Source organism: Glarea lozoyensis, assembly GCF_000409485.1.
Source record: "Glarea lozoyensis ATCC 20868 chromosome Unknown GLAREA15, whole genome shotgun sequence".
NCBI lineage: Eukaryota > Fungi > Ascomycota > Leotiomycetes > Helotiales > Helotiaceae > Glarea > Glarea lozoyensis.
In genome coordinates this window covers 146389-167829 of record NW_007360989.1, presented here as the reverse complement: position 1 = coordinate 167829, position 21441 = coordinate 146389, and the positions used below count along the sequence as shown (strand labels likewise).

Genomic DNA, 21441 nt, shown 5'->3' with positions numbered 1-21441 from the left:
CTCCCCTCTTTCTCCTTCATTAAGAAAGCTGTAGCAGAAAACCTGCGTATTGAGAGAGGGGTTTGTGGGTTTACTCTATTTCAGCAAACCTATTATAATCTCCCTCCCTTTTTCCAGACTTCTATATCTCATCGCCAGGCGCACCATATAATTCCCACCCCCCATTCCAAAAAAAACCCCCAAAGATAGTTCTCACCGAAACCCAACCTCACCAACGAATCCCCTCCCCCATTTCATCACTAACCAAATAAACATCAACGTCCCACAGCCATTGCCCCCATTACCATCCCCCATCCCTTCCCATCGCCCTACGAGCCTAAGCAACTCACACATCCCAAGAAACGTGCCTCAACACAAACTCTCGGTCCCCCCGTATCATGTGAATGGTATTGACCATATCTCTCATTTAATTATGTGCGAGTAGTATTTAACCTCCACTTCCCCTCTCACTAGATGATCAAAGAAGGATTCGGACGAGGAAAAAGGAAGGAATAAAACGAGTGGAGCTACGGTTCGCTGAATCTTTGAAGTTTGATGGATGTGATTTCCCACATATACCATTCTTTGGCGGAGATTAGTAGTCATAGGGTAGATTTCCTTTCTAACACAGATTTTGTGGGCGATTAGAGAGGAACGTTGGAAGATGGACGATACCAGAACAATCGCGAACTGAAAACCGGGTGTGAGCGATTTGATTTATTGAATACCGCAGGAGACACAAGTCACAGGGAGTTTAGAGCTTGTTAACACTCACTCATCAGCACCAGTGCTTCCAGAAGGCTCTTGGTTTCATCTGATATTCGCGCACACTCATCCCAAGGTTGTCATTCCCTAATTTCCATCATGCCACATCACTTATAACCGTCACTCAACATCCCTCACAACCTCAACGTCTAATCCTCCTCACTCATCTCCTCATCACTACCACTTCCCCCATCATCACTCCCCTCCTCATCATCATCCCCCTCATCTTCCCCCTCCTCTCCCTCAAGACCATAACTCTCCTTAAACGCCGAAAGAGGCTTGACCTGAGTCTTGAACCCAAGTTCCGTGAATCCCTTGACCATGTTCTAAAACACGTCGTTAGCCAAAGACTTAAAAACACTTTCACACACACATAAAAAAAGAAGGGAATACAAAAGGAAAAGTAAATTCACCTCCTTCATAATAGGCGCAACAGTAGCAACCAAATTCGCCGACCCCGCTTTGAAAAGCGGCAGCAGAATCTCCCTCATCGCCCCTTTAATCTCCTCAACCTTCACCTCCCTGACCCTCTTCAACATCCTCGTATCATACTCATCATCCACGCCCTTCACAACGCCATTAACGAAATGAAACTGTCCCGCCCGTGACATCGTAGCCTGTTCATCCGCCAGATTACAAACAATCTGACTGACCGCGCCCTCAAGAGCATGGTCTTCGAATTTCGCGGTTCCGTCAATGTAGGATTCGAGGATCTTCTTGCCGGCGATGAACGCACGATGCACGTCCGGAGAGCGGTAGATGCTGAAAGATACGTGGCCGGCGTCGGTGTCTTTGCGGAAGTTGGCGCCGTAGGCGAGACCGGTGCCACGGACGGCGGTCCAGACGGGACCTTCGACGGAGTCGAGGAAGGAGATGGCGACCATAAGGGCGGGCAGACGGGGGTCGTTGTAATCGTCGGGTCCTTTTGCGGAGGAGATGAGGAATGAAGAGTCGATTGTTGGCATTGGGACGATTACTGCACCGTAATTACCTGGGTTCTTTCCGTCGGGGCTGAGACGGTCTTTGCCTTTTACTAGGGGGAGGAGTTCTTTGGTTGTGTCAAGACCAGCGATGAGGGGCTTCCATGCTTGAACTGGGTTTGGGAGTTTTTCGATGTCGGCAATGACCAGAGTACGCATGCTCTCAAACGTGAAGAGAGATTTTCGGAGTGCTTCAAGCCAGCCAATAACCGTGGCAGGTTCGTTTGCCAGAAGATTCTTGAGTCTTTTCATGTATACGGCTTTAACGAGAGTTCCGCGAGCCACGATGTTCGAGTCCTTGTCACCATGAATCATCGAATCAACCGCATACATCATGCTATTTCCGCTCCGCTTCTCTTCTGGGATATCAGCAAGAATCTTCGCGATACCAGCTTTGAGTCTCGTCTCGTCAAACAGACTATCGAACATCATTGTACGGATCCACTCGATAGCGGCGGCATATTTCTCGGGTTCAACTTGGAATTGGATTGCGAGACCTTCTGCATCTCCAATGCGACCACCACCATTCATGGAATAGCTGACGGTGTCTTGCTCCAACTGCGTAACTACGGTCTCGAAGTCGATCTTCTTTCCATCTTTCATGATTGGGGTATTGAAGAAATTGTCAAGAAACAGCGGTAGAAGTGGCCGATGCTCTGTGGCAACCTGTGAAGTTCCTAGGAGTACGATGATGTTAACAAAGTTGCTAGGTACGTGCTCGAACTGAAGAAACAATGGGACATCTGAGGCCTGCTTGTCGACTACCTGCTGAATTCTGTTGGATGGGGCTCCCAATTTCTTTGCCTGTCCAGATCTTGCGGTGATGGACTCAATGAAATGAATAGATTCTACCCCAGGAACAGGCCATTTCTGCAAGAGCGAGTTAGGAATCTCTACTTCATTCTTCGCTATAGCATCCTTGAGCTTCTCGGCCAACTTCGCGAGGCCTTCAGGCCCAAGCTCTTTTCGTCGTGCAGCAAGACGCGCCTCTTCATCGGCCTTGATCTTTTCGGACATGCTTTTGGATGGTGTGCCAAGTAGAGAGATGTGAGGAGCATCCGTGATCCATTTTCTCATAAATTCCCTCCATTTCTCATCTGACCATTTCTCCAACGAATCGAATTCGCTTAGAGTTCCCATGTCCTTGAGTGTAGAGCCATCCCTCTTGCCGAACAGAAAGTCATTGATAATGCCATCGGCGTAGAAACTGCTGGAACTTTCAGCCTGAGATTTGATTCGTCGCTTTTCTCTACCAATGCAGTCCGACATATATTTCATATCTAAAGGCTTGGAGTTGACTTCGCGTAGGATCTCAAAAAGACGCTGCTCAACATGTGCCAGCTTGTCAGTTGCAACACCGGATGGCTGGATCCAGATTACTGAATTCGGCCTGGCGTCCCAATTCTGATAGATAGCGCTTGCAAGCTCTTCTTTCTCGACCATGATGTTCTCCAGGACAGAGACGGACGAGCCGGCTAGATAGGTGAGCAGCACAGTAAGAGCAGCTGTTTCAATAGCGGAATTACAGTCAGGACCAAACATTGCAATGAGAATGTCTCCCATAGATTCATCCTCTTCAGGAAACTCTATAGTTTCAACAATAGTCTTTGCGATAGCAGGAGGTTGTGCAGACTCGACCCAGGGTCTATAAACATTAGCAGATTCCGGTCGATGAAGGAAATCGAGCTTACCGCTTGAATGGTGCACTTGGTGGTGGGATGTCGTTAATGATAGTGTCCTCGAAATCATCTAAGATTTGAAGTAGGTTTTCCTCGTCCACCTCACCCACGAGGACCAGACACAAATTCTTCGGCTGATACATTTCTTTGTGAAACTCTCGGATTCGATCCGCAGTCAACACCCTCAGATTGGGCATCAATCCACCAGTCTCATAACGGAAACCAACATTTTCCGGATACAGCAGTCGTCTAGCTCTAATATCCATGATTTCTCCACCTGTATTTTGAACGCCTTGCATCTCTGAATAAACCACACCTGCATCGTTACCTTCTCCATCAATATGATGAACCTCGGTATAACACCCGGCATCAGTCAAAGTTGGTAGAATGACATGCTCTAAATATACGGGTAATATCTGTGCGAAACCTTCCCATCCTGCGGTATCTAATGTGTAAGCTGTATGATCTGTTGCCGTCCATGCGTTTGTGTTGGAATAGGCACGTGATGCTAACTTGTCAAGCAATCCTTTGTATTGATAGCTTTTGGAACCCATAAAAACAAGATGCTCTAGAGTGTGCGGAGATCCGGAGTCATCGAAGATCTCGGTAGCCAATGCAAAATAGCCTTGGACTTTGGGTCCTTTCTGGTCTGCTACCACCACATGCATGCCTGTTCTCTCAGAAACATATTGAGAGATAGAGACGGGGGCGTAGTCCGTCTTGAACTTTTGTATTGTTCGAAAATGGCTTTTTCTTGTCTGACTTGGCATGTTGAAAAGTTTACCCCAAAGGTTAGTCCGGAAGGGATCTCGAAAAATACTCCTGGAGATTAATTAGCTTTGGGCTTCAAGATGTTACATGAAACTCGGGTTTCTGAAATGTAATGAATGTAATGTATACACAGAAGGTTTTGAGAAGGTTAAAGGCAACAAAGAGAGACAAATCTAACAACAAAGTTGCGATGTGGCGAAGAATTCTTGATTGCTCTTGGATATTACGCAAGAGAACATGTCATACCATTTATATTCCCCAGACTGGTAAACAATTATTGCAACGACTGCCGCAAGGATACTAGGTAGCAGAACACGACTTGATATGATTGCCATTTGGTGAGGACTAATCAAAGTAGTGCAACTCCCAACTGGATATCAGATACGAATGAGGTGCAAACAGATGGAAATATTGTTGCACAAAATATATTCAAACGCAGCAGAAAACACGTACTTGGGCTTGGCTGATCATGGACCCATACCAATAAACTTACCTAAAATTCGAAAGCAACGCAACCCTCAGCCTCGTAGAATGCACCGTGACTCCGGACCGAAGAATAAGCAGCTCCTTGTCAGCTTTATGGCAGGCCAAAAATCGATAGAAGTCTCTTGAATTGGCAGACAGCTGGTAGTGAGAGTGTGGGAGGTGTAGAGTGAGAATTTGAAAAGAGTTGTCAGTTGTTTGAGGGCAATGAAGAAAGGTCAAACAGTGAAAAGAAGGATGTTGGAGTGTTGACGAGCATCGAACAGCCAGCCCTATCCAAAAATCGCGCCCCGCCTTGGTGGGGTGGAAGCTTTCTGATTGGTTGGTGATGCTGGCCTCAGACTCGGACCGCGACTGGCTGTCAGTTGAGGACCGGCCCGCTGCCGGAGGGAAAGCGCGACCTGACCAAGAACCAAGAATTATGTTTGTAGGAGGAGAGACCACGACTCCCTGTGCATCTCTTCCTCTGATTGTTTATACGCGAATTGTTCTTTTTATGATTGCTTGTCATGAACTTAGTTTCTTACGAACATAGTCCGTAGTGCGCACCCCACCAAAGAGACAGATATACAAGGTCAACCTCCATCATGACATCTACCGCAGATGAAGCTCGCCTTGGGGACACCTTGATTCAATTCTCGGTCGATGGTAGATTTCCGGAAGAAGAGGCGACGTCTGCAGCTTATGTAGAAAGTTCTGCCTTTCCTGTGGCATTGAAAGCACTTGCAGAGGCGCAAACAGATTTGGAGGTAACTGCTGTCTCAAGAACAAGCAGGACATGTTTGTGCTGATACCTCCGTAGACAGAGATACGCAAGATCAGTCGAGAGAGCGCTCCTGATGTAGATACATGGATCGCACACGCTCAGACAATCCAGGATGATATCGAATCCTCGAGGCGACTCGCCAGTGGGATTGTGAAGCAAGCAGAGGCAGACAAGGAACGACTGGCGAATGTGTCGGATAAGGAGCATCATGTTGCGTTTCTGGAGGCAGAATTGGCGTTCAGTGAGCATTTGGCACATTCGTTGAAGGTTCTACAATGGATGGACGCAACACTGGACCAGGTTGAGCAGCTGGCGGGGGAGAGTAACCTTCTTGAGGCTCTTCAGATGTTGGAAGGTACGATTACGGCCCACAATCGCTATTCAATGCTTGCCCTGAGATACCATATTCTAATTCACCTAGATGTACGCCGACGTATCTCGACTGCTGCTCCCGACGAAACCACACGCGCGATGAGGATTATAGATGATAGATGTTCTGAGCTGCGGAAGTATATACACGAACAGCTTCATGAGGCTTGGGCTGCCTTGATCGATTTTGACTTTGATGCCAACGCTCTCACCATTCATAAAAAATTGCCAGGTGAGTTTGTTGTGATGACTTGAAACCTACGGGGCTAAGATATAATTAGCTGGGAGAATAGACCTGGAACAAGCGATTCTTGCGCTAGACTCTTTCAAAGAGGTAGATGCAGTAGCTATCAACTTTTGGAAGGAGCTGGACCAGATAATCATCAAACCACGAACCATTCTCCAATCTGGCGTACAGCCAGGTGTGGCTATAGATGGGGTACGCTTCTTCATCCTGAACGCAGGGCAATGCTAACAAAATATCCAGAATACAATCAAGTCAACAGAAGGATCAGCAGACCATACAATTAAGTCGCTCTTTGCTGATTTGACTGGAATCATTCGATTCCTGTTCGAAAAGTTGCCACGAGACTTCATTAGCCACGTTTCAGATGCCATGATGCCAATCTTATCTACTCGTGTCAAGGAGAATTGGTTGGACAATGCCGTACCTACCTCTCTCGAAGATCTTCGAGGGTACCAAGTTGCTTTGGTTCAAGTAGCAGAATTTGCCAGTGAGCTTGACAAAATGCACTGGCCCGATACAGCCAGCTTTCATGACTGGGTCAGCGGAGTACCAAAAATATGGTTAGCTAAACGGCGGGAGACTTCTCTGGATTGGATTCGACATCAACTCTCATTAGGTAAGCTCTCTCCTGCTTTCACTGTTTCAATGCCTTCATTTGTGTACTAGACTACGTCATGACATGTTTCTAATGTATGCTCTGTTGTTATTTTCTTCTGGCTAATAATATGTTCAGGCGTCGGTACCCCTAAAGTCGCCGTGAAAGTTGAAAAGCGCATGGTGGCGCAGGAAGAGACATCTCATCTCGCAGCCACCGAGAAAGACACAGCGGAAGATGGCTGGGATGCTGCTTGGGATAGCGGGGACGATAATGATAAGCCGGACCCTGCTCCCACAATGAGAAGGCATCGTAGTTCTCTTGAGGAAGAAAGGACGACAGTACAAAGTTCTTTACCAATACCTGAAGATGTCATTGAGGATGATGCAAACGATGGAGCGGATGCATGGGGTTGGGGTGATGAAGATAATGATGGGGATGGAGAAAGACCAGCGACACCAAATCCAGAACCATCACCTGATATCACGCCGGAGCCCAGTGAAGTCGTGAGCGATCTTCGAGAGATGACCATCGCCGAAAAATACTATACCTCTTCGATGCCGCAACATGTTTTGAGTACTGTTGTCACCATATACGAAGACGCTGCTTCATTGACGCAAGAAAAGTAAGTTTCCGATCATGTTCACCGATAATTCCCAATTCTAACCACCTAAGGAACTCGAAACTTCCAATCACTCCAGCTGCGCCTGGTCTTTTCAACCTACCTACATCCGTACTAGCCATGTATCGCGCTATTTCCCCAGCTTACTATAGCCAGGACCCGAATGGTAATCTGTAAGTGTGTCAGTCATTGATGTGATCAAGCTAACCTAAACCGATAGTTTCCTCTACAATGATGCAATGTGGCTATCGGAACAACTGAACAACTACCAAGAAGAGTGGAAACAGCGAAAAGATCTTTCCGATAGAAGTTATGGGAAAGTCAGATTAGATCAAGAGACCAAGACTCTGGAAAGTTTTGGCAAACGTGCTTATACGAATGAGCTTGTCAGCCAGAGAACAACGCTGAAAAACTTCCTTGGTGGTATGATTTGTTTATCACTTACTTCATATATAGCTTGTTGACCTTTCCCAGACACTCAAAACTTCTTCCAACAAGACCCAATCACAATCGAAGCGGATACCAAAAATGTAATCTCATACATCCGAGACAAATGCAAAGACTGGACCAAACTCCTCACCTGGTCTACCCTGGCTTCAGCCATCGGCTCCCTCGTCAATAGCGTCGCCTCCAAACTCATCACCGACATCTTCGAACTCACCACCATCGGCGTCGACGACGCCGAGCGCATCGCCACGATCCTCACCCAAGTCGAAGGTCTCTCGGACCTCTTCCTCAAACCGCAGAATGTCTCTCAGCCTGAACCCATCTCCCTAGCTCCACATTTCGTCCCGCTCTGGTTCAGACTTAATTTCCTGAATCAGGTGCTCCAGAGTAATCTTAATGATATCAGGTTTCTATGGAATGAAAGTGATCTCTCGTTGTACTTCTCGCCTGAGGAGGTTGTGGAGTTGATAAGGTTGAGTTTTGAGAATAATAGTAATGTCCGCGGGGTCGTGAGGGAGATTGAGAGGGGTGGGAGGGGGAAGGGGAGGGAGTAGGTGGTGATGATGAGGTGGGGTTAGTTAGGGGTGAATGAGATGAGGATGAAAGATGAGACCAGGGGATAGGAGATGAGAGGGGATGATGTGATAGACGAAGAAGGGGCGGTGTACATACCGTTGATTATTGTGTCGATCCAGAGATACCAAACTAAACTAAGCTGCTGAAAACAAAGTATTGTAACTACAACCCTTGCAAACTACTGATCTCACCGATCCCACATGCTTTTTACCTTCCCCTGCCTGTTCTTAGTCTCAGTAGGTTGGTAGCAATAGTAATATGATCCATGACCGAACGAACCACGGCTCCGCGTGGGAATCTGTCATGCGGTCGGTGTAGGTAAGGTCGTGCTAGAAACTGATGTATTAGAAAACCTGTTCAAAGTGTAGGAAAACGCCACGGATATGTGGTCTTATCATATAATGTTGATAGATAAGGGGAAGGTAGTCGAAACGATGGGGGTTTCTCATTACGCGAAAATAACTGTAAGTCGGGCTGCGTCGGGGTGGTGATGTAGAGAGTGGATGAAATTTTCATTAGTATGTATGTATTTATGGGATTCTACGGAATGGCTAGATGGTGGGATGGATTGATGGGGAGAGGGTTGTAAGGAAGGAAGGAGGATTGGGGATGGTGGGGGGGGTAAGTCGCTGGTGGAGTAGGTCCTTGCAGGGTATAGTGGTTGTGGGGTAGGGAGGGTGTCTTAGGGCACGAAAAGCTTGATTTAGGATCGTGGAAGTGCGGCGTAGTAGAGTGGGTTTTTTATACAAAATTATTCTGTTATGAAATTATCCCGGGGGTTTTGTACGAAAGGAAGGGTTACGAATATGATAGAGCGACCGCACGTCCGCTGAGAAAGGGTTAGTGTGGATTGATGATTGGGACGAGGGGAGGGTGGTTGACAAGTTCGTCGCACGAGGAAGTAGGCTGCATCTGAGTCGACACTACGGGGGTTAGGTAGGTTTTGTAGTTTGAACGGGAAGTTTGTTTGTGGTACTTGTTGGAGGTTATCTAGTAATAGGTACGTATGACACCGCTAGCTAGGCTTCCTGACCCGTGGATACGGATGAAGTAAGTTCGCGAGTGGGGTTTGCCGTACGAGTTGAGAATTTGGATTTGGGGGTTGAGAGTTGGGTTGGGAGTTGGGAGTTGAGTTGAGTTACATTAAGTTGAGTTACATTAAGTTGAGTTACATTAAGTTGAGTTACATTAAGTTGAGTTACATTAAGTTGAGTTACATTAAGTTGAGTTACATTAAATTGAGTTACATTAAGTTAAGTTAAGCGGCGGCCTTAAACTTCAACTTAAGCCATTAAGATGGGATTTCAACAAATCGTTGTGGTGTGGATGTAGGTTTTAGATTGTTTAATCTGGTTGGGAGGGATAGGGAGGTGGTACCGTGGTAGGACATGTTTTGTGTTTAGGGGGAACTACTAGGTGTCCTGGAATAACATTGTTGTAGGAAGACTGGCGAGGTTGTTGGATTTTTTGAGATGAGATGGGATTTGGTTCTTTTACCATCAGGCGTGTGGTTTTTTGAGTGTTTGGGGATGGAGGTCTGGTGGGTTAGTTAGAGGTGTTAAGGGAGTGGGATTGAGAGTTGAATTGAGGGACTTTTGAGCTAGATGGATAAGCAAATTCATAGCCAAATTCCACGCTATTTCTATTATGGTCTTACATCTCGTCCTAATCCACTTCATAAAATCAAGGCATACGACCAAACGCCAATTTCCCTGTGCAAGCCCTCAAAACCAGATAAGTTCGAATATCCTCCTAACCCTCTGAAGAAGCTGTCCATAGATCCTACTCCCACTCCACCTTTAACCATAGTTACATACCTAAATATCCTCAAATAATTAGCCCTCGCACACCCCTAAATCACCCTCCCCTCCCCATCCTCCGTCCCCTCAATCTGCATCCCCATCGCCGTCGGCACGCCAATCAAAATCTTCCCCTTCGGCACCCTCACATCCCTAACCCCGAAATTGCCAAACGTAACGAGCGTTTCCAGATTTGGGCAACATTTAAAGATACTCTGGACGACGAAATCATTTACATTACTGCAGAAACTAAGATTCATTTTCTTTAGCTCGGGATATGTTTTTTCGGTGGGGTTGAAGACGGATTCAAATGTTTCGAGCGAGATGTGGCGACAGGAGTGGATGTCTAGGTAGCGGAGGGTTTTGGAGGAGTGGACCATCAGGGCGACGAAACCGGCGGAGCCCAGACCGATGCTAGAGGGGTTGTCGCGTGGGTCAGCGGCGTCGATGTGTCGGCATTTGGAGAGGTTGATGTTGGTTAGTGGGGGATTGGACCAGTTGGTGAAGAGAGTGGCGAAGGCGGCGTCAGTGAGGACTTCATTGTCGGTGATACGGAGTTTGGTGAGGTTGTGGCAGTTGTTGTGGATGGATTCGAGGACTTTGTCATTGATTGTATGGACGGCGTCGAGGCAGAGGGTGCGGAGGCTAGAGCCGATGGCGTCGATTACTTTCACGTATGGTTTAGATGTTGTGGGTTTGTAGATTTGGAGGGTCAGTTTTTCGAGTTTGTTGAGGTTGGCCAGATGGGCGATTCCTGCGTCGGTCACCTTTTGGTTGTGTGAGACTTTGAGGATTTTAAGATCTGGACAGGTCTTTGGGAGGAGTTCGAGTTGTTCATCTCCAAAGTGGCCATCTGTGTAGTATACTTTGAGAGCTTTCAGATATGATCCTTTCTCTTGGAGAAAGCGATTCCATCTGTCGTCGTCGATAAGATTCGATCCATGAATGCTGAATGATTCCAACTTGACTGGACAATCTATCAAATGATCCATGACTTTGTTTTTGAATTGAATTCCATCCTTTACAAGAAGATTTTTGACGGTAGGCGTCCATTGGAATACTCTGATATAATCGTCTGCCGTAAGTTTGGCACCTTCGTGGATGTTGATTGTATCTTTTCCCATCTTCAAGAATAGATTCAGGGTGGTAGAATTCATCAATCTCCTCTTTGACAGTATACTAGACAATCTGTTGACCATCGAATCTGGCAAGTCTCCCAGATCCTCGGCGATATCAACATTTTTAGCAAGAGTCTCTATGCATATCGTCATGAGGTCTTTTGCTCCTGGATAGATGCCGTCGAGCAGATTACTCTGTACTTGTCTTCGTTGACGTCCTTGTGCTGTTTTCCGTCGCTTCCTCTCTGCACCTTGTTCCTTGTCTAATTCCTTTGAGCATTTCGGGCAAAGTAATCCGCCATCTTCACCTTTCTTACTGTACCCGGTGACAGTAAAACGTTTTTCACAGATTTCGCAGTTTTCCGTTTGTGCTGGTAATGGTGCATGACTTTCCTCGAATTGTCTTCTTGCGGCCTCATCTTCGTCTGTTACATCGCTGTCTGAACCGTATGCTGCTCTTTTGCGTTGGAACTGTTTTGATGCCTTGATCTTGGCAATTGCTTTCTGAAAACTTGTTAGTTTCGCAATTTATGGGTTGTGTTCGCAACACACCTCTTCTTCCTTCTTTCTCTTCGCAGTCTGCGCTTTTGATTCCCGTTTTCTCGCAATGGTGACAGGCTCATCTTCGGATGGTGGAGTGGGAGCAGTGTTCTCGTCGTCATCGCCTGCTTGCCTCGAGGCCAAAGCCGCTGCTCTCCGTGCATCTGCATCTTGTCGAATCTGGTTTGCGTTGATGTTGTGGGACTGTTTCTATGTCAGTACAGCTTCAAAGACTGGAAAAGCATGCATCTTACAGCTAGAAAGTCGGTCAAGGCAGATTGACTGCAGTCAAGTTGTCAGTAAAAGTTACATAACGTGGCCATTGTACCTACGGGCCTCTGATCTGGCGCACTGGTCGCTGTGCCCCTCCATTTGGAGCATTTGGTGGATTGGGAGGATTCATAGACCTGATGGCAGTAAGTATTCATCGATCTAGAGAGTTTTGCGAAGCTTACATGTTCCCGAGGTTTCCTTATTTGCTTATTTGTTGAGGGAGAATGTTTGTTGTAGCAAACAAGCGGGAGTGGCGAGATTGGCTTTTCTCGAACAATTCAAATGGACGTCTTTGCATGCGCTGCTGTAGTCTTTGGCGAATACCAAATCGGATATATATGATGATAGAAGGATTTGTCAGATTGAGGGCTTGCGAGTGAGGGCATTCACAGATTCGGAATCGCAATCTCTAAGTGGTGTCTGATCCAGTCCCTTCATTCCCGCTTCTGGTGTTTGACGCGACGGAGGAACTTTGAGACCCTGCTTATCTCCTAATCGGCTTGCGGCGGCCAATGGACGTCCTTCCCCTGAATTAGGCGGCACCAAGTCATGTGAGCGCGCGAGCGAGCCGAAGAAAAAGCGCGTCCCACGGCTGATCAGGGGTTGCCTTATCGCCACCGAGATCGAGAAGTTGCTTCGAAGGGGAATTGAACTAGGCCGCTTCCTCGTTCGAGAATTCCGGGTCGAAGAGTTCTTTCTTGATCTATACTCTGCACACTCCACTGTTCATCAATTCGATCCATTCACCACCTGTTTCAAGAGAATATACATCTTCATTGCGGGCAGCATCTCTCGATCACTATCTCATCATCCAGCCGCTCTGCTACACTCGCCAACCCGCCTCTCGTCACCAGAACCCATTTCGCAGCTTGATCACAGTGCAATCTACATCTTGATCTTTATAGATTACTTCAAACAACCATACCATTCACGGCTATCAATCTTTCTCACTCCGATTCATCGCCATGGCGCCCGCATCTAAAGCGAGGGGACGTCCCAGAAAGGTAGCTAACTTGGACAAAAGCACAACTTCTTCGCGAGCTACCTGTAAGTAAGATCGGAATAATTCAATAACACCATTTCACTGTCTCACCCGAAAACACCTCATTTCAGAACCTTTCTGACAAATCGACAACAGCTACCAGTACAAGAAGATCACTCCGCAATGCGATTGACGGATTATCCGTTCTTGATTCCACCCCCAAAGGGTCTGCGCTTTCTGCTGTCGACGGTGACGACAACTCTTCCATGTCCTCTGAATTTCCTCCAGTTGCCATGATTCCTCAGCGGATGAGCGCAAGAAAGGCCAATGCAGGAACCAGTCGGGACTCCTTATCATCGGTTTCCACATCGCACGATTACGAGGAAGCAAGCGGATATTCAACACCAGGGACAAGTGCTGTTGCGACGCCAAAACCAGAACCCAAGCCTACATCCACACGAAGAGGTCGACCATCAGCGAGTATGTCAGCTCCGACCTCAGGGCTTAGTATGGTAGCCAAAGCAGCGGCTCTTCGGAATAGCAAATTATCTCTAGGCAAGCGCAAAAGAGTCGCAGATTCGGATGAGGAAGAAGATGATGACAACACCCCCGATGCTCAGCTGGCCAGGGCTCTCCAGGAACAAGAAGATGCTAAATCTTCCGGAATGCATGGTATGGATCTAGATATGCCGTCTTCCTCAAGGACGACTTCAGCACGAAGGACTCCACGCAGAACCCAGAAGATATTGCCGAAATCCGAGTACACATACAGCGACGACGACGAAGATCCCATAAGCATGACCACCACATCACCCCATTTTGCCAAGAAACCAAAGGTTGAGCTCTCTTCTCGGGGTGCAAATGACATCAAGTTTACTTCTCAAAGCTCCAAATCCAAGAAATTAGTCGTCGATACGGATGATTCTGAAGATGATGGTTTTGATGATGCGTCAGAAAGCGATTTTGATGAAGATGATATCCGGTCTGTGGCAACCTACGTCTCTGACAATGTCTCTGACGACGACCTGCTTCCCCAACCATCGCGAAAAGGAAAGCAAACTTCCTCCACAAAGATTAAAACAAAAGGCCCTCAAGTCCGTAAGAGGCCAATGAAAACTTCTGATGAAGCCCTGAGATCGATATTAGAAGCGACTGTATCAAGAGCGAAGACCGGTGCAAGCTCAGGGGTGAAATCTACACCAAAGTTGAAGCGAGACGATACAAAAGGGTCTACAAGCTCTGCACTGAGTAGTCTAGGATCGCTTGCGGTGACTGAGAGCGAGTACGACAGTGATCTCAGTGCTCAAATGCCTACATTCATCGCGGATTTAAGTGACTCTGATTCTGACGATCTACCACTTGCTGCTCCAGCCGTACGTGGGCCAAATCGATCGCGTGCTGCAGCTCGTCAACGAATCAATGTGGCTGAAGCGCGACATGATCGTCGAGGCAGAATGGAGCGTGCTCGGCTGGAGCTGCATCATCCTGAACTTCATACCATGTGGAAAGAACTTGAAGATCTCCCAAAAATTGGAGATGTCTCAATTGAACAGCCAAAGAACATCAACCGAGAGCTCAAGCCCTTTCAACTTCAAGGTGTTGCATGGATGATGGCAATGGAGAAAACCGCTTGGGGAGGTGGTCTTCTCGGTGATGAAATGGGTATGGGCAAAACGATTCAAGCTGTTTCTCTTATTATGTCGGATTTCCCCGCCTCGAAGCCATCTCTAGTTTTGATTCCGCCAGTTGCTCTCATGCAATGGCAGCAGGAAATTGAATCTTACACCGACGGCACTTTGAAGACGTTTGTATACCACGGTACCAATGCCAAAACCAAGGGCATCTCACAAAAAGAGCTGATGAAGTACAACGTCATTCTCATGTCTTACAACAGTCTGGAGTCAATGTACCGAAAGCAGGAGAAGGGGTTCAAGCGTAAAAATGGTAACCACAAGGAGAAGAGTCTCATCCATCAAATAAGCTTTCACCGGGTCATTCTCGATGAGGCACACAATATCAAGGTATGTTTGGATCTGCTATTTTGATATCAATACTGACCATTTTAGTCACGTACCACGGGTTCTGCAAAAGCGTGCTTCGCCTTGAAAGCCGACCACAAGTGGTGTCTGTCAGGTACACCTCTTCAGAATCGTATTGGAGAGTTCTTTTCCTTAGTTCGCTTCCTGGACATTCGACCCTTTGCATGCTATTTCTGCAAACAATGTCCTTGTTCGAGACTCAATTGGGAGATGAATTCGGATAATCGATGTGTGGGCTGCAATCACAGTGGTATGCAACACGTCTCTGTCTTCAACCAGGAGCTCCTCAACCCTATCCAGAAGTTCGGCAACAACGGCCCTGGGAAGGAGGCTTTCCGAAAACTCCGTATTCTGACTGGTCGATTCATGCTTCGTCGTGTAAAGCGTGACCATTCTTCTGCCATGGAACTTCCAGCCAAGGAAATCTACGTTGATAGGCAATTTTTTGGAGAGGAGGAAAATGATTTTGCTGGTAGTATCATGAATAGTGGTACACGAAAGTTTGAGACGTATGTCGCTCAGGGTGTACTACTCAACAATTACGCCAACATTTTTGGTCTGATTATGCAAATGCGACAAGTTGCTGATCACCCGGATCTTATTCTGAAGAAGAATGGCGATGGTGGTCAGAACATTCTTGTTTGCTGTATTTGTGATGAGACTGCAGAAGAAGCTATTAGGTCTACTTGCAAGCATGACTTTTGTCGCGAGTGTGCTAAGAATTATCTCCGATCGTCTGGTAAGCATACATCTTCCCACTACTACTGCAATGCTAACTATCTTAGATGCACCTGATTGTCCACAGTGTCACATCCCGCTTAGTATAGATCTAGAGCAACCGGATATTGAGCAAGATGAACAGCAAGTTAAGAAATCATCAATCATTAACAGAATCAAGATGGAGAATTGGACAAGCAGTTCCAAGATCGAACTCCTCGTGCACGATTTGTGGCAACTGCGTTCGAAGAACAGATCCGTCAAGTCCATCATCTTCAGTCAATTCACAACCATGCTTCAACTAGTCGAATGGCGTCTCCGTCGCGCAGGAATCACCACCGTCATGCTCGACGGTTCCATGACCCCCGCCCAGCGACAAGCCTCAATCAACCACTTCATGACAGACGTAAATGTCGAATGTTTCCTCGTCTCCCTCAAAGCCGGCGGTGTCGCCCTCAATCTCACAGAAGCATCCCACGTCTTCATCGTCGACCCCTGGTGGAATCCAGCTGCCGAATGGCAGTCCGCCGATCGCTGCCATCGTATCGGTCAAGCACGTCCTTGCTCCATCACGCGACTGTGTATTGAGGATTCTGTCGAGAGTCGAATGGTGCTGCTCCAGGAGAAGAAGGCCAATATGATTAATTCGACGATTAATTCGGATGAGAGTGCGATGGAGAGTTTGACGCCGGAGGATATGCAGTTTTTGTTCCGCGGTACCTAGGTGGGAGTGGAATTCTTTGCCTATATTGGTGCATCACCGAAATTGGGGGGCGCATTGGGTCACAGAAAATGGGTCTTATTTGGGGATATGGGAGAGGAAGGTATTTGCTGTGTATCAGTTAAGCTGCTAAGAGAGGTATGGTATAAGAGACATGGGGGACAGGTACATGCCACGGTTTTTAGGCTGGGCTGGGAGGGACTGGTGTTGTGGATTCAGGTTTGGGGTTGGGGCTATAGCTTTGCTTGGTACGATATGATATAGTGATGGTTTCTTTGGCTCTGCTTAAAATGGTGATTCCCTTGGCTCTATATAGGAGGTTGCTAGGTGTGTATAATAGACTCTGGGGGGGAGAAACATGGTGGCAGGAGGATTGAGGTGGAGGGAGGCGAGATGAGATGAAATGATATGATAGATTTTGCTCCACTTTGATGCCATTGTGTTTTTGCTTTGCTTGTTGCGTCTTTGTAACAAATCTGATGGGTTGTGAGATAGTGATAATCTACAGGCTCCCCTTAAGACCATAGTCACGTGCCACGGCTTCCGCCCGACGTTACACGTGCAAGGCATTAATGAACCTCACAGTCCCAGCCCCGTGCAACAACATATCTGTCGCATCGCCAAACATCCTCTTTACTTCGCAGCGATTCAACAATGCCTCTATGTGATATCTTCCTGTCATTGCCAAGATGTTACTAAGGTCAACGCCTTTGCGATGCCACGCTTCCTAGAGCGTAACAGCGAAGGCAACTTCAGCCTCACAAAAGTATATTACGATGAAATCCCTCCATACGCTATACTTTCGCATACTTGGGGCCAAGATATAGATGAGGTCACATTAAGTGATATTTTGGATGGTACTGGTCAAAACAAGCCCGGTTATGTTAAGATCCGGTTTTGTGCAGAACAGGCCAGCCGCCACAGCTTAAGATATTTCTGGATAGATACGTGCTGTATCAACAAATCAGATGGTCCCGAGCTTCAAGAAGCTATCACCTCTATGTTTCGCTGGTACAGGAACTCTGCAAAATGTTACGTGTTCCTATCAGACGTTCAAACGGGAGACCACGATGAATTAGTCGACGGGTCCCCACCACCATGGGAACTAGCTTTTCGGCGAAGTCGATGGTTTACCCGTGGCTGGACACTTCAGGAACTCATTGCACCAATATCCGTTGAGTTCTTTTGCTCGAACGGTAGGCGACTGGGTGACAAGCGGTCATTAGAGCGTCAGATCCATGAGGTAACGGGTATTTTGACATCAGCTCTTCAAGGAACTGCGCCTTCTGCTTTCAGTGTGGTAGAACGGCTGTCGTGGACAGAAAAACGTCAGACCAAGCGTGACGAAGATAAAGTGTATTCCCTGTTGGGCATTTTTGACGTCCATATGCCCTTAATTTATGGAGAAGGACAACAAAATGCGTTTCGTCGACTGTCGGAAGAAGTTTGTAAGCATGGAACAAAGCATTATCAAGACGAAGTCTCCCAGGCCTTTCTTACAGGTCCGAAACGGCTAAAGACTTCACAATCGCAGGCCTCTGGCACTCGACCTCAACGCAATTATGGTCATGAATTGCCGCCCAAACCTCGAACTCTCGTAAAAAATATTGACTCAAGTACCCGAAAATCACTTATAGACCTACTTTACTTTGATAAAATTGACGAGCGATTGACAAGCTTGTCAGCTGCTCAGGGCAAGACCTGCGACTGGTTTTTTAGACTCCGGAATACCGTTCCTGGCAGGATACAGCACAACAGCAAGACCACGGAGGTTTTCTTTGGCTTCAGGGTCACCCAGGGACAGGGAAATCAACGATTATGAAGTTCCTTTTTGAAGATGCCAAGGCTAGTGCAAGTTATGATAGTTCGAAGATCACCATCTCATTTTTCTTTCTGGCATGGGGCGTTATCGAGGAGAGATCGACAACAGGTTTGTATCGCTCGCTTCTTCACCAGTTGTTCCAAAAGGTGACGGATTTGGAAGACAGTTTAGAATGGATGACGAAAGATGGAGCAAGGGGTATCCAACGGAATGGATGGAATGAAGAAGCATCGAAACGGACACTGGCTCTTGCCGTGAAGAAGCTTGGTACTCGGTCTTTGACCATATTTGTTGACGCGCTGGATGAATGCGACACAAGAGAAACTGCAGGTATGGTCTGCTATTTTGAAGAGCTCTGTGATTGTGCACAGGAGGCTAAGGTCACTCTAAATATTTGCTTTTCCAGTCGACATTATCCAATTGTAGTCATTCAAAAGGGCATCGAAGTCACCCTCGAAACGGAAACTGGCCACACAGAAGATATCAAGCAGTATATTCAGTCAAGACTTCGGATAGGCAAGTCCAAGCAAGCCGAATCGCTGCGCTCCGAAATCCTCGAGAAATCTTCTGGGATTTTCCTTTGGGTTGTATTAGTGCTTGATATTCTCAACTCTGAATATCCAGAAAGCGTCATGTCCACCAAGAAGATGCATGAGCGCCTCAAAAAGATACCGCCGGAACTGAGCCGATTGTTCGAGATGATTTTGAAACGAGATGAAGCAAATGTTGAATATTTGGATGCTTGTCTTAAATGGATCCTCTTTGCGACCCGTCCGCTTCAGGCCCAGGAACTTTATTCTGCAATTCAGCTTTGTGTTAATAACAAAGCCTTAATTGATTGGGATCCGGACGATGTGGATTTGGATCAATTAAAAACTCTGCTCAGAAGCTACTCTAAAGGATTAGCAGAAGTCACGCGTGCTGCCGAAGTCCACTTCATTCATGAGTCCGTCAGAGACTTTCTCATGGGCAGATATAATGCTCAGTGGTCTGAGGTTTCCGATAACTTTGTGGGAAGGAGCCATGAACTTTTGAAAAATTGCTGTTTGGCTCAGCTGGACATTGCGTTCAACCAAAACATTGATCTGCCAGACCCTGTGCCACTGTTGACGGTAGAAGGTTCACCGACGACGCGGGAAAATATTACTTCAAGGTTCCCGCTCCTCAAATACTCTCTTTTTAATATCCTCAAACACTCCAGCAGGGCACATCAATACGCCATAATGCAAGAAGATTTTCTCGCCTCTTTCCCTCTTCAACAGTGGATATATCTCAGCAATCTTCTTGAGACGGTTCCAACTCGTTTATACCAACATCCGACTACTCTGCTTTACATCCTCGCTGAAAGAAACCTGGCTGACCTGATTCAAATCCATTCTAGAAGGGAGTCCTGCTTTGATATTGAAGGTGGACGTTACGGCGCTCCAATTCTTGCTTCATTGGCTACCGCTAGTTTTGATGCCACCAAGGCACTTGTAAAAATTTTAGCCGCAAGTCTGACTTCATCGCCAACAGTCCGCGAACTCTGGGATAAATATTGCCAATACAGGTTTGGATGGACTAGTCTTGGGCGCCACCTTAAATTTTCGCGACGAAAAGGACTCCTGTTTTATTTGGCCCAGTGCGGTAGCGAGCTACTTTTGACTCTATATTGGAAGCAGTGCCTTGAAAGAAACGAAGTTGATACCGAAATAATCCAAACCTCGCTGTGCTGGGCAGCTAGGAAGGGCTACGCAGTAGTCATAAAATCACTGCTAAACATAGAAGGAACCACATTTGATCACGGCGAGGGAGAACAAAATATGCCTCCACCCTGTGCAATCGACATCAATTTGAAGGATGCGAAGGGCCGATCATCCCTCGCTTGGGCAGTACGAAAAGGGAAAACTACAGTTGTAGAACTCCTTCTTACGCGAAGTGAGCTCGACGTCAACTCGACAGATAATTGTGGTAATACGCCGCTTATGTGGGCGGTTCAACGAGGGGACATTTCAATAGCAGAACGCCTCCTTACACGAAGTGAAGCCGATATTAATTCGATAGATGATAGTGGTAATACCGCACTGTCATGGAAATCTCATCTAGGCATGACTACAATATTAAAACTCGTCCTTAGACGGAGCGAGGTCCAAGTTGACTCAAGAGACAGCCATGGCGATACTGCGCTCGCTTGGGCATCTCGGGTTGGAAATACTATGATAATAAAACTCCTCCTTGAACGGAGTGAGGTCGATGTCAACTCAACAGACAATCGTGGTAATACCCCGATCATACTGGCGGCTCGGAATGACCATGAAGCCGATGCAGAGTTATTATTTGTGAGTGAGGGCCTTGACATAAGGGCCAAAAATGACGATGGCTATACAGCACTGGTATATGCGTCTAAGAATGACAACAAAGCTCTTGTAGAGCTGTTACTCGCGAGTGACGGCAATTGTATTGACGCCCAGGACGACGAAGGCTATAAAGCGCTAGCGTACGCGGCTAAGAATGACAACAAAGCTATCCTAAAGCTGTTACTGGCCAGTGACGAGAACTATAACAACGCCAAAGAAATTGAAGGCTATACAGCGCTAGTGTACGCGGCCAAGATTGGCCATGTGGATCTTGCCCGGTCGTTACTTGAAACTGACTGCGAGGATGTTAACGTGGAGAATACCCTCGGCAACACTCCGCTGTCAATTGCAATAATGTTCGAGAAATTAGAGATAGTAGAGTTACTGCTTGCAACAGGAAAAGCAGATCTTAATACGAGAAATCGGAATGGCGATACCCCGATCTTCCAAGCTATCACGTTAGGCTCTGAGAACATGGTGATGTTGCTGCTTAGCTCCGGTAAAGCAGATCTCAATGCGAAAAACCGGCATGGTGACACTCCACTTTTGACTGCGACGAAATGCCATTTTTTGAAAATAGTGATCTTACTACTGGATACAAAGGAAGTCAACACTAATTTCGAAGATAGCGATGGTCTTACGGCACTCCAGTGGGCGGAACGAGATGGCCCTGATGGAAATAAGGCCATTGCAGAGCTGCTGCAAGCACACAAGTTGCGGATCTTACAGTGAGGAAACAGTAATACTAGGGGCAAACAACTGGCTGGCCTTAAAAATGCGGCGATGGACTAGTGATATATATATTATCTTAGAGG

The 21441-nt window shown here is 46.9% G+C and overlaps 5 protein-coding genes across 5 annotated transcripts; 3 read left to right on the top strand and 2 right to left on the bottom strand.

Annotated features, from left to right (window-relative positions):
• Positions 1-893: 893 nt before the first annotated feature.
• Positions 894-4173, bottom strand: GLAREA_05867 (LuxS/MPP-like metallohydrolase; the record flags this gene model as incomplete). The annotated part of the gene is made up of 3 exons (XM_008081281.1): positions 894-1070; positions 1158-3369; positions 3416-4173. The coding sequence occupies 3 exons, from the start codon at positions 4171-4173 to the stop codon at positions 894-896; spliced, it is 3147 nt and encodes a 1048-aa protein (XP_008079472.1).
• A 1071-nt stretch (positions 4174-5244) lies between these two features.
• Positions 5245-8257, top strand: GLAREA_05866 (uncharacterized protein; the record flags this gene model as incomplete). Its single annotated transcript, XM_008081280.1, has 9 exons — positions 5245-5406; positions 5460-5778; positions 5845-6024; positions 6074-6231; positions 6280-6655; positions 6773-7259; positions 7310-7429; positions 7477-7679; positions 7731-8257. The coding sequence occupies 9 exons, from the start codon at positions 5245-5247 to the stop codon at positions 8255-8257; spliced, it is 2532 nt and encodes an 843-aa protein (XP_008079471.1).
• A 1874-nt stretch (positions 8258-10131) lies between these two features.
• Positions 10132-12139, bottom strand: GLAREA_05865 (RNI-like protein; the record flags this gene model as incomplete). Its single annotated transcript, XM_008081279.1, has 4 exons — positions 10132-11700; positions 11749-11940; positions 11991-12018; positions 12069-12139. The coding sequence occupies 4 exons, from the start codon at positions 12137-12139 to the stop codon at positions 10132-10134; spliced, it is 1860 nt and encodes a 619-aa protein (XP_008079470.1).
• An 835-nt stretch (positions 12140-12974) lies between these two features.
• GLAREA_05864 (P-loop containing nucleoside triphosphate hydrolase) lies at positions 12975-16471 on the top strand (the record flags this gene model as incomplete). The annotated part of the gene is made up of 4 exons (XM_008081278.1): positions 12975-13056; positions 13148-15012; positions 15058-15769; positions 15816-16471. The coding sequence occupies 4 exons, from the start codon at positions 12975-12977 to the stop codon at positions 16469-16471; spliced, it is 3315 nt and encodes a 1104-aa protein (XP_008079469.1).
• A 712-nt stretch (positions 16472-17183) lies between these two features.
• GLAREA_05863 (Ankyrin repeat-containing protein) lies at positions 17184-21358 on the top strand (the record flags this gene model as incomplete). The annotated part of the gene is made up of 2 exons (XM_008081277.1): positions 17184-18065; positions 18188-21358. The coding sequence occupies 2 exons, from the start codon at positions 17184-17186 to the stop codon at positions 21356-21358; spliced, it is 4053 nt and encodes a 1350-aa protein (XP_008079468.1).
• Between the last annotated feature and the right edge of the window lie 83 nt (positions 21359-21441).